The 12,442-nt window shown below is 40.4% G+C and overlaps 1 protein-coding gene across 1 annotated transcript in view; it reads right to left on the bottom strand.

Annotated features, from left to right (window-relative positions):
• Positions 1-1,902: 1,902 nt before the first annotated feature.
• LOC309547201 (merlin-like) overlaps positions 1,903-12,442 on the bottom strand; it is a 116,123-nt gene continuing 105,583 nt past the window's right edge. The window contains exons 15-19 of the mRNA XM_082246997.1: positions 12,199-12,298; positions 9,693-9,808; positions 8,806-8,950; positions 6,570-6,761; positions 1,903-2,313 (exon numbers count right to left, since the gene is read on the bottom strand). Coding sequence (XP_082103123.1) covers positions 2,278-2,313; positions 6,570-6,761; positions 8,806-8,950; positions 9,693-9,808; positions 12,199-12,298 — 589 coding nt within the window. The 3' untranslated portion in view covers positions 1,903-2,277. The remainder of the gene's footprint in view (positions 2,314-6,569; positions 6,762-8,805; positions 8,951-9,692; positions 9,809-12,198; positions 12,299-12,442) is intronic.

Genomic DNA, 12,442 nt, shown 5'->3' with positions numbered 1-12,442 from the left:
TTACATGAAGGAATACAGTATGTGTTAAGAGGCTAAGGCAGCTGTCAGCATCTCACTGCATTGTACATTATGTAATTGCTCTAATATGATGGCACATATCGATACTTCTTCTAATTAAATTGCCTGTTTGGTTTGGCTTCCAAAGTGAATTGGTGGCTTTATTATACAGAAAGCTCTCCTTTTTTTGCCATGACTTCTTAAGGTCTAAACCCTACCCACACTCTTTTTCAATCAAGTCACCCTTGCTAAGCACTAAGGCACTTATTGGACAGGGGAATCACAAACCTAAGAAAGGCAAGCGTTTAGCCTGCATTCTCACCTCAGACAACCATATTCCTGGTGATTTTGAGGATTTTGCCTTTTTATAAAGCTTCAGGCATTTGTTTCCTGGCCTGGGCAAGGGGAGGGGAGGAGTTCTTCGGGTGTAAATACATTGTTATAGCGCCTTTTACAGGTGCTTGCGGTCTAAAGCCAAAACCACCAGGATATGCTCAAAATAAAAGCCTTGTGTACTATTTTGAGTATAGGGTGACTAAGCACACTAGTGTGAACAGGGACAACTAGAAGGAATGGGATTCTGCATGTTGCTGGTGTAGCACAGGGAAATAAGCTGAAAAATGCTCGCGTGTGAATGCGGACACACTATCCAGGGGGCTGAACGAAAAAAAAAACGGAGCGATTGCTGTATTAACACAAGCAATGTTAGTGTAAGGATCTCCCCCACTGTCTTATTGTATGCTACCCCCCCCCCCAGCTAAAACGCACTGATCAGCACTCGCAGCAACTGGCTGGGTGGATGCTGGTTTTCCAGCATGCCCATTCAACAGAAGCCAGTTGTTAGACCAGTTGATGTAGACACGGCCTGAAAGTCAGCCAATTCCTGCCAAATTGACCTTTTTCAAACTATTTTCACCCAACATTTACCCAGCTTTAGCAACAGGGTAAAACTGGTTTTAGAGGGGCATACAGGGGGTCTTCTGTCTTAAAGATAATAACTAATACTTTTTAGCTTAACATAAATCTGTATTATCTTTTGTAGCAAGCAAGAAAGCACAATGGCAACAGGTGAAAGAATATAGCAACATTTATGTAGACAGAAATTTTATTTTCACACAGTTTAACATTTACAGCAATGTTTATTGCAATACCTGCAAAACATATATTAAACTTTAAGGTAAACCGTTATACAAAATAAAAAATTCAAGTTCTCTGCCAAAACAGATCAATACAGCATGAGTTAAGTCGGATATAAAATCCAGCACATTGTCACGCTTTGTAAATCTAAAAGCAGGATACCACCTATTGAAGCTTGTACTGTATAAATTTCCTGCATGGGGAATCGATGTACAGGGATACATTTTTTAGTGGAGTGGGAAGTGAGGTGTGAAAAAATGGACTGTGTGGGAGAGGAATGTATAAACTTGAATAAATAGGCCCCTATGAAGCTAAATCTACTGCTGTTTCTCCAATTTTTTTTTTTTCTGAATTGTGTTTTTTTTGTGTGTTTTTGTTCAAAATAAAGGCTGACAATTTAAAGAGGAGCTCCAGGCTCCCCGCATAAAAAAAAAAAATAAAAAATAAAATAAGTCAGCAGCTACAAATATTGTAGCTTTTAATTTTAAATATAAGGAGACTTACTGGTCCAGGGATCGAATGATGTCCTTACCTGAGCTGATTTTTCAATCAGCTTTGGGTGTAGGCGCCATTATCGTAAGCTACAGCTTCACAGCCAGTTATCTCACTGCACCTTGTGAATGGTCCCATAGACTTCTGGGACCTGTGATGTGTCCCAAAAGACTGCAGGGGAAGGAGGAGGGACGAAATTCCAGCTCAGATTGCCGCAGCATATCTCACTGGAAGTGGGGGAGCGGGTACCTGTCAAAACCAGGTACCTGCTTTCCCCCCAAAAATAAAGTGCCAAATGTGTCAGTGGATGGGATGAGGATGCAAACAAGTGGAACCTCCTCTTTTGGGTGAAGTTCCGCTTTAATCCATATGTGTTGGGGGCTTTACCTTCTTGTAAACAAAAGATTACATTGCTAAAATCAAATGGTCAACCCCATTTTAGAAGACCGTCATAGTTTACCAATTCTTTGCCCTAATAACCCTGGACACCAGGGTTTTTTAAACAGTCAACTGGTTTCTTATTCATACAAGATCACACTCAAATACATTAGTATTTAAACTATTTACACCTGACATGCAAAACACTGGAATCATTCTTGAAATCTTAGCATAGTGGCTTGGTGACAGATCAAACTGCTCTCAAATTCCATTTTAAATATATATGATGTCCAGATTATATTTCTCAACCTGAAAAATAAAACATTTGATTAGCACCTACATTTCTTGTTTCTATAGATGTTTATTAAGCTGAATTGGCTATAAATTGCCAACAATCAATTGCCCATTTTTTCGTTTATGCATTTAAAGTACAACATTTTTTTGAAATTTTATAGTGTAAAGCAGGGCGGTGAAATGATGTAAGTTGCATTTACTATCATTAGGGTCTTTATATATTGTTTCCTACTAGAATAATTTAAAGCAGAATTTTATATATGGCATTATGTGCCATACCTGACTGATCCCTGTGGAAGCTGGAAATCACTGTAGTAGGCATCGCTATTAGTGATTACTCCTGGTTTCCATGTCCCATGAGAAGTGGCTGCCATTGTCAACACATTGGGTTGTTCAGCACTGGCACCTTTCAGAGAAACCCTTTTACATTTTCTCAGTGAATGTGAAGCATTCTCTGATTGGATGAGATGTGGTGGTGACATCATGATCTCCAACTAAAATTAGAGAATTATTTGCATTCATTTAGAAAATGCATAATGTCCTCTGAATGGTGGCTGTGTTGAGTAAGCAGCAGGGAAGCCACTCAGCACAAGGTCCAGAAGCCAGCAGGAATCACTGTAGTAGCAGAGTCTGCTACAGTGAATTCCAGCTTTTACAGGAATTGGCTAGATATAGCACATGCATTCTTACATTGTTTCAAACTGGACCAATGTAAAATAAATCCATATATAAACTGCAGCTTTAAAGCTGAACTCCAGATTTATAGTTGGGCCAAGGTGGCACAAACAGATTGTTTACTGCACTTACAGGTGCACCTGCTGCTGGAATACAGCGCTGAATTTCTCCTCTCCCCCCTCTCTCCCTGCAATCTTCTGGGACACGTCACAGGTCCCAGAAGATTGCCCGGCCTTTCAAGATGTGCTGCGTGACTCGTGCAGTGCGCACCCAGCTGTGTAGCCACAAGCTGTCACAGTTGGGTGCCCACACTAATGATGTCGGCGCCCCTGAAGGGAGAGGATGAGGATCGAAGCTTCGGGTGGCCGCATCGCTGGATCCTTGGACAGGTGAGTGTGTGTTTATTAAAAGTCAGCAGCTACACTTTTTGTAGCTGCTGACTTTTAATAAACACAGAAAAGGCTAGAACTCTGCTTTAACTGCCATAATTTATTTCCCTAAATCATGCCACTGTATTTTGTTTGTTTTAAAAATCGTATGCCATGTAATCCCAGCCCTGGAAGATCCTGTTTCTTTTATAATACAGGATATAGTCAGATGGGGATCACAATGATATTGCAGTGTGTAAGATCACATCTGAGTTCTGCTCCCATGTTGCAGCCTGAGTATTTTTATACTTTGACATCTGCATGGATTTATTTTCTTTTCTATGATAACACTTGCTTAACAGCAGCCCTTCCTGGTTTCCCTTGGCCATTGACCTCTGCTAGCGTATCTTTTCAGATGTACTCTACCCAGTGTTCCTCACACTCTGCAGAAATATTGGACCCTTTAGTAAAAAGGTCAGAGAGTGCTTTGATCAATGTAACACAAGTCTGCAGGGGGATCTTCCAAATAACCACCACTATTGGTGGCTCCATATTTCTGTAGAAATGCTCACATCTAAATCACACTGAGGGGGGGGTCTACCATATGAACTCTATTAAAAAAAAAAAAAAAAAAATCACAAAATGCCACTCACAGGGTCTGGTGCCGCTCTCTCTAGGCACCATAAAGACTCATTCTAATACATTAAGAATGCTGCTACTCTGCTCTGATGGTCCCCAGAGCTGGTGTGCATTCCACAGCCCAGACAGCTTGAAATTGGAAGTGACGTGCAGTAAGCACACGCCCATGTTTCCTCCAGTCTCAGGCATCCCAGGTGGCTCAGCAAGAAGAGACCTTATCAGACACCGCAGATGTTACAGGTTAAAACCTAGGTCCACATCTTTTCAGAAGGCCTCTTCAATGCCAAATGTATTGATCATAAATATAATGCAGCAGCCTAAACTAGCTGTGACTTGTTGCTGTGAATTATATGATATTGGCGGCTACTGCTGATCACAAACCTGTACTAATCTAGCTCAGCCTTTCTCAATCCTTTTCTTTTTACAAAATATTTATTGAGATTTTCAAAAATAACATACAGCGCAAAATCTCAATATCAAAAGTAATACATATAAACATAAGATAATATGGGCCAGTGGGCGAATGACGAGAGCAGTGTAAGTCAAGGTGGCTGTTGATACAATAACGGTCCAAGTAAGCCATACAACCAAAAACCGGATATACAATTGCGTAGGAGATTGCTTGAACCCGTGGGGTCTTGATCAGGGCTGCCTACAACCTTAGGAAAGAGAAGGTGCCAGCACTCCAAACAGGCTTGTGGACTAAAAGCCTATAAGTGCCCAAAACAAAAAGTAGAGGGGGGCGGGGGAATGGAGAGTCCAATGGGAGATCACCACATAAACACACTGAGGGCTGCATCAGCGTCCTCAGGTTGAGAGCAAAGAGGTGTTCAGGTGTAAATCTGCATGCCTATCGTTCAGAAAGGAGGTGAGCTTTTTGTGCACCATAATCCCCATGAGTTGGTGCCTAACCTTGGCAAAGTGGAGGAACTGCTGACATCAGGCCTTAGGTAGTGTTTGACAAGCCGCCAGGAAAAGAAAACCCACCCATCTCCACTGGTCTTTGTAAAAAGCTGCTAAAGGTGTACAGTACTGATCGCTGGAGTAAGGTACCCCATTCCCTACAGCCCCAAAGGGACACGTTGGGGACAAAATGGGACACGCAATCAGGGTTCATATACCAACGGGAGATTTAAATACATTCTCTTGAGCCAAGATATTTTGAGAACACTTGGGGCGGCCAACCAAATGTTTCAAATTGCCTGATCCAGGGTCTTGCCCAGGTCAGTTTCCCGTTTCATCACGTACAAAAGTTTCTATAAGCTGGAGGTATTCATAAATATCTGAGATAAGCCCCTTTAAATATGGATCCTTTCAGCACTGATTCTCAAAAGAGCTAGCCTCGGGGACTAGGCTAGTTTTTAATGAGGCCTCTAACGTGATGCGAAATCTGAAGTTGACGAAAAGCCTATGAGGCTGGTAGGTCCCAGTGTTCCCAGGGGTAGCTGAAATATTTGATGCTGTCCAGTGTGAAGAGTTCATAAATGTATTCAACCCCTTTCCTTTGGCACCAGAGAAAAGTCAACAGATTATCATATGGTGGGAAGAATTGTGGTGTTTTGAGAATACCTATTAAAGGAAGATGAGAAGATATGAGATTACCAGAATGTTTTACGGAGTCCCAGAGGCGTGGAGCAATGACGGATTTTGGAGTTGAGGTTGATGCATAGGAGGCATCCAGAGAAGGTTATATATAGGGAAGGGGGGGACTCGGAAATTGCCAAGTGTACCTATATAGTTATTTCAGACATTGCCTTGAACAAAGCGAGTGGGGTTATATGGTCTGCAGAGTATTAGTGTTTGAGGTTGGGAACCACCAGTCCACCCAGCAGCCTAGGGGAATAAAGTGTCCCCGTCGGAAGCCATTGGGAGTGCCAAATGAAGTTTGCGTTGTTCTATGTGCAGATTATAATTGGGCACGGGGACCAGCAGGACCCTTAAGAAATATAAGAGCTTTGGAAGGAAGGTCATGCAGAGAGCGTGAATCCTTCCAAAGCACAAGATTGGTAGGGAAAACTAGGAGGCCAGCAGGGCAATTCGAAACCTGCATATTTCAATACCACAGTCAGCTGAACATAAAGAGCCTGGCTAAAAAGGTTTTGGTGAAGCCCCAGTGAAAAAGCGCAAAAAACATGTAGTCCCATGAAAGGGAATCCCCGGCTGGCACTGTACACTCCTCTTGTTCTGTGTGCACCACCATAGCAAGCTGCTTGCTGTAGGGGCACACATACGCGCTTGCTCTTGAACCATTCTATGTGCGTCCATAGGCACACACAGCGCAGCTCGGCCCCACTCCTTCCCTTCTCCTCATAGGATTTGAATGACAGTCTCTGAGGAGAGAAACAGAGGGCAGTGCTGTATCGAGATAGGACTCTGATAAGTATATAGGGGGGTGAGGGGGCGATACTACTACTGCAACATTTTGGGAATGTATTAGGATAAAAATGTCTAGCCTTTAGAATGAATCTCAGGTGCCAGGGAACCACTGCTACAATTGGTTTACACACATACTCTAAATATGACTTTTTTTTATTTTAATACTCCCCTTAAAATTTTAAACCAAACCCTGCATAAGAACAGAAGTTTTACCTTCCTGACATTCTGTCTGGCTTCTCCTCTTCCAGTGGCATAGTTAGGTAAAGTATGACTGGTCCTTATAGGGTGAGAATAAGCTTCTCTCTCTGGAGTGGGACAGCTGCGAACAGTACTCACTGAGTACACTGGAGGAATGCAGTAAGGACTTGTAGGTTCTTTCTGCCAAGTTTGCATCAAAAGAGTATCCTAAGATTAAAGGAAAGTATTAATACAAGTATTTATACTTTTTAAAAATGTAAAAAATATTCTGACATGAATCCTTCACCATCTCTTTATTGGGTACACAAAGTAAAAAAGAAAATACAAATCGGACATTTATGAGCAGGATTTTCTTTCAATAGCATCGCGGATTACAAATATCAAAGCAGGCTAGGCAATCATGGGTGTCTGCTTCACAAGTACAGATATGGGTTAGGAGAACTTTATTATGAACCACACCCTTAGTTCTCAAACACCTGGAGTGGTTAGGCAAGTTAAAAACTGCTGACAACTGTAAAAAAATAAGTTTTGCAATTCAAAAGGAATGCACATTATGGATAGAAACTTAAGTTTGAAATGTGGCACCAGCTTTCCTAGGGACTTTACACACCATGCCCTGTGTCCTGCATTTGAATACATACAGGTCGCTGCAAGTGCACATAGAAAACAATGGTTTCCTATCAACGGATGCATGGCAAGGAATGTAAATGCAATGCAACTGACTTAAAAGTGCAATGCAATCCATATAAAAATGTGTGCCACTACACATTCCTTTACAGTGCATTGCAGTGTATTTTATTGTGCAGTGTGATGTGAAGGGACACCTAGAGTGCACACATTGCAACTCAAAACTGAAAAAGGAAGGAATTTACATATACTTATGCATACAGAAAAATTATTCAGCTTCAAACTTTAAAAATCATCTCAGTTATCTAGATTACTGAAGGAATAAACAAAAGAACTTATTTCTTACAGTAGGACATACCACAGTTTAAAGCTGAAATTAGCATTTTTTGGAGGGTATATAGAACCAAGTTATGTGAAATTATGTGTATCCCATTACCTGAAAACTGCTGCTGCTTGTAAAACTCTTTTCATCAATGCCTCCCTAATATAGCTTTAAATGCAAGTTATCAGCAAACACTGCCAGTGTGAAGAGTTGCATTGCTACACTGGACCAATATAATTATGTACATGTCATACCTGGCTGATCTCTGTGGAAGCTGGAAATAACTGTACTAGGTACCACTACTGCAGTAATCTATTCTTCACTAGCTTCCAACTCCTGTGTTGAGCAGCTGCACTGTGAACACAGGAGGTCAGCGGCTCGGCACAGGTGCCATTCAGGGAACGCTTTGCATTTTCTCAATGTAGTGCAGTGCGTTCTAAGCTTAGAAAAGATAGAGAGGCAGGACAGCGAAGTCATGATCACCACTTCATCCAATCAGATAATAGGAGTTCCTAATACAGAGATTTTTGTCTTCCACAAGGATTCCACAGGTATGGCACATACATCCTTACATTGGTCCAAGTTTGACCAATGTAATTATGCAAAAAAATGTAACAAAACTTTAAACTAAGTGGATATTGTGCCTGCTTGATAAATGATACAATGGCATTGTATACTTTACAGAGGTAACTTCAGGATTGTGGTGATTGACAGATGTGCTGTGTTATTTAACGATGACCAAATCAGTCTACAAACTAGGCATAGAGTTGTGCTTTGAAATACTGTATATGCATGCAGATTTTTCCAGTATGGCAATAATAATAATGTTTATGATTCTTGATTGCCTGTGCTCCTAAAATCTATGATTTGTCCTGCAGAAGAGACAGGTCTTCACAGCATCTGACTATTACTAGTAAATTAAATAGTTTTACCTTATTTCAAACCTCCAGATCTCTAGAATTTCTGTGGGTGCTTTGAAAAAAAAATGCTACTTCACTTGGCAATAACATATCCTACCAGAAGATGATATTGCAGGGGCAAGCTCTTTGCATTAAATAATTTTGGAATTCCAACACTTGCTACTTAGTGGGGTCCCAACTCAAAAAACCTCAGGTATGCAGGTCTCCACTTTTGGTTAATTAACCTCTTTGTTGTATACCATTCATCAGTTGTCTTTTTTTTCTTAATTAATTTGTGCAAATTATGTTTTTGTTGGTTACTCTGGCTATGGAAAGATAGCTGTGTGTTTATACAGGGGAGCATATTACACCAATAGGACTGTCTGTACAAGGTTGTACTCACCTGCATATTATACTTGTACCTAAGGTTGCCATTGTAAAGTGATAATGCGTTCATTTGCCTATCCTGGTGCTTCAGGGTTTGAATTTCAAGCTTGAGCTCATTTAGTTGGTTTTCTAGTTGTTTACTCTTTTCAAGGTACTCAATCCTGCACACATCAAGATCAGAAGTTAAACTTTATGGATAGTGCAATTACCTCTTTATATCATAGATACAGAAATATTAGTGATAATGCCTATTAGTGAAGAAATCATCATAGGCCCTATAGCGAGGTATTTTTTCTACTCTATAAGCAGCTGATCATATTCAAGGTTTCGGTTTGGTCAGATGCTTGCCTAGCCAGTAACGGCTAGTAAAAAAAAACACCGAAAAGGGAAGTAACGTAATACAGGTCACAGCTTCATTCATCACAGAGGAGGGGAAGAAATAGGTGTTCTTTCTTTTCCTTTGTCGTAGCCGGTCCAACTGACTGTTGGCCCCGATGTCACGGGAGAGCCTGGGAACAGTGGTGGGAGGCGGGCCCCTTCCATGCCCTGTAAAAATGATCAGGCAGCTTTAGAGCCGTTCAGAACACTTTTACAGGAAAGAGGATCACTGGCTCTAAAAATTGATAGCAGCTGTTGCCATGATCCTGGTATAGCTACTGTACTTGTTTCCTAGGAAGTACAGGTATGTCCTAGGGACGGAAGGTGGTTAAACGAATCCATTAAATTTCATTTTCTATAGACTGTTAAATTTGCAATGCCTAAATTGTTTAAATCTCATGTTAAACTGTTGAAATTGTGAGCGTCTACACCTTTGCCGTTGTGGGTAAATGCGATCATTTGTAAAGGTATCCTCTCACATGATATTGTTTTCACAAACTTTAGTTAGAAGCAAGAAACTAATACCTTTCTTTTTCAATCTCCAGGGATAGCCTCTTATATTCCGTGTCTAGGTTTTGCCATAACGTTTTATTATCAAATCCTCCTTCTAAAGTATCTTGTTGAAGGATTTTTGCTGGCATCTAAGGTAAAAAATAAATTAAGATCACCCAAAACTGATATTTTAAACAAATACACCATGTATCTTCTTGTGTCTGTTTAATGCTGGCCATACATTTAAAAATAATTAATCTATCATAGTTTTTAACATTTTAAAGGTAAGAGAGAAAGCTTTGTCGCAGCCTCCACAGCTTATGCATGTGTTTGCAAATGTGTGCTAACTAAACCCCTGTTTTTAACGCAAACTGTTAGACAGGTTAATTCGGTTGGTAGCAGGCTGGCTGGTGAGTTGAGCTGGGAATTTTCTTTGGTTTTGTTTTGCCCTTCCATGAGCTCCTTACTGTGAAAGCTAATTATAGGTGGGGGCAGTGGCCATTTGTTTGAAGAGAAAGCACACCTATCAAATGTAGTAATATTCAAAACTTTTAATAAAAAATAATAATTTACATGCATAAAAGTATGCAGAGACCACCAATCCAAATTCCCCTATGCACTCCTGTGGTCAACAGCAAATGATAATGCTATGAAAAACAATAGCACGCAGAGACAAAAACATTGCTAGAAGGTTGATGAGTAGGAAGAATTCACCAAAATGTGTCCCACAGAAGTAGTACCATCTGAAGCTCAAGATGCACTGCGATCTTCACAGTTACTTTGAATATTTCTATCTCTGAATGCTGGTGTTTTTCCCAACTTTAATGGTTGCTGCTCATGTTGGTAGCACATAGTGGAATTTTGGTAAGCTTTACATACTTTTACCCATTGAATGCATCATATTCTTTTTATTAGGGTGTTAAAAATTACTACAATAGGCGGGTCGGTTCACTTTTTCTTTTCCCTTATGTACAAGACAACCCTTGGCATGAGAAGCTGCAAGGCTTGTGCGGCACTCTATTTTTGGCATTGATGGGATCGTTTAGGTACACAATTTGTTCTGTTTATTACATTCTCTTCTTATCGTAGCACTTTGCGCATTTTGTAACACCAAAAGGAAGGTCCTTGTTGTTGCTCAAGGTAATGGTAAATGAGCACTACCTGGCAACTATTTTTTTCTCTTTGACCATTTCAAATGCTCTTCTCATTAAACAAGGTTCTTTAACACAACAAATAAGAGATCAGTTTGGTTAAATCCTGTTACATTTTCTAACAGGACTGATCGGCTCCTTTATTAATTAAAATTAAAATGTATTGTTATTGATTTATAAAGATGTAATTCTTTTAGTGAAGCAATTGTTAGATTAAAATATCCTTATTTGTACGGCTAGCGTAAGACTGCAGCACTGAAATCTCCAGAGCTTCCGGTATTGCCCCCTGCAGCAGCTATTGTGCTTGCTCCTCTTGTTACATATTTTGCAATATGAATAGATTAGAAACTCAGCAGTTATTCATATTTTGCAATATGAATAGATTAGAAACTCAGCAGTTAACTGAAGGGACTTCATATTTGCCAAGGTTAATTCTTTATGAACACATGTCAAGAGATAACACTAATTTATTCAACCAGCTTATATAAGTCATAGACAGACAAACTGTTTAAAATGTATGAACAATAATGAAACGGGTGATAAATTCATGTTACGCCAGTAACTGGTTGTTTTGTAAAATTATATAAAAATCCATATGAGCCTTTAATGTCTTTCTTACCCCTTAAAATTAATTTAAATAAATGCAAAGACCTAAAACAAGAACCAACTGTAGTACCATAAGTTATGCAATGCAATCAGCACTGTCATCTGGACCTGTGTATGTGTCCAAAGCCTTCGAACCCTGAAAAAAATGATTGTGTGTAGGCCAAGTGCTAGAAGCTGAGATAACAGAATTGGTGTTGACTGTAGTAAACATTCTCATTACATCATGGCTTGTTGAATCTGATTAGCGAGATAAGATCTCACCATCCCACAAACAGCCACAGACTGATACCTTCCTGGCAAACACTGAATTACAAGATGTCTGTCCAGATGAGGTTTTGGAGGTTTGAAGGTTGATATGCATAACGTTGCCATGTAGGATCCTAGAATAATGGCACTTAAAGCAGAGTTCCATTCAAAAGTAGAAGCTCAGCTTCTCTGCTTCCTCCCCCTCCGTTGCCACATTTGGCACCTTTCAGGAGTGAGGGGGGAACGGGTACCTGTTTTGACAGGTACCATCCCCACTTCTGTGAAACTCCACTGCGGCAGGGTCCCTCGGAAATTTGGCCCCCTCTTCCTTCCTCTGCCGCCAGGCCAGTTAGAAAGCGCAGCGCACTTCGTGCATGGGCAGTAGGGAACTGAAGCCCCCGAGAGCCGATCCGGGTAATTGTCCAAAAGTCAGCAGCTACAGTATTTGTATTTTTCCGTGAAAGGGGCGGAACTCCACTTTAAGGTCTATTCCAAGAAACATTGGATTTAAGTAAAGCGTGACCATTTCTACTCACTTGGCTATGGGAACCCAATTCTAGGAGCCTTTGCTTTGCATGTCGTTCTGCATCTCTTGCTTTGTGGAGGTCCTGCTCTAATAGCTCAGCTTCCTTAGCTCTGTCAATAGAAAGAAAAAACTTTGATTTAGAAAGGTCTGATTCTTAATGACGTGAAATGTGGTGAAAATTCACTTTGCAGAGTATACACAATCATCTGCAAAACAAATTAAAAATACAATATTTTTGCTTGTACAAGATTGGA

The sequence above is a fragment of the Pelophylax lessonae genome (genome assembly GCF_965119305.1).
Source record: "Pelophylax lessonae genome assembly, chromosome: 2".
In the NCBI taxonomy this organism is placed as follows: Eukaryota; Metazoa; Chordata; class Amphibia; order Anura; family Ranidae; genus Pelophylax; species Pelophylax lessonae.
Note: the sequence above shows the minus strand (reverse complement) of the source record. Positions and strands in the feature narration are given on the sequence as shown.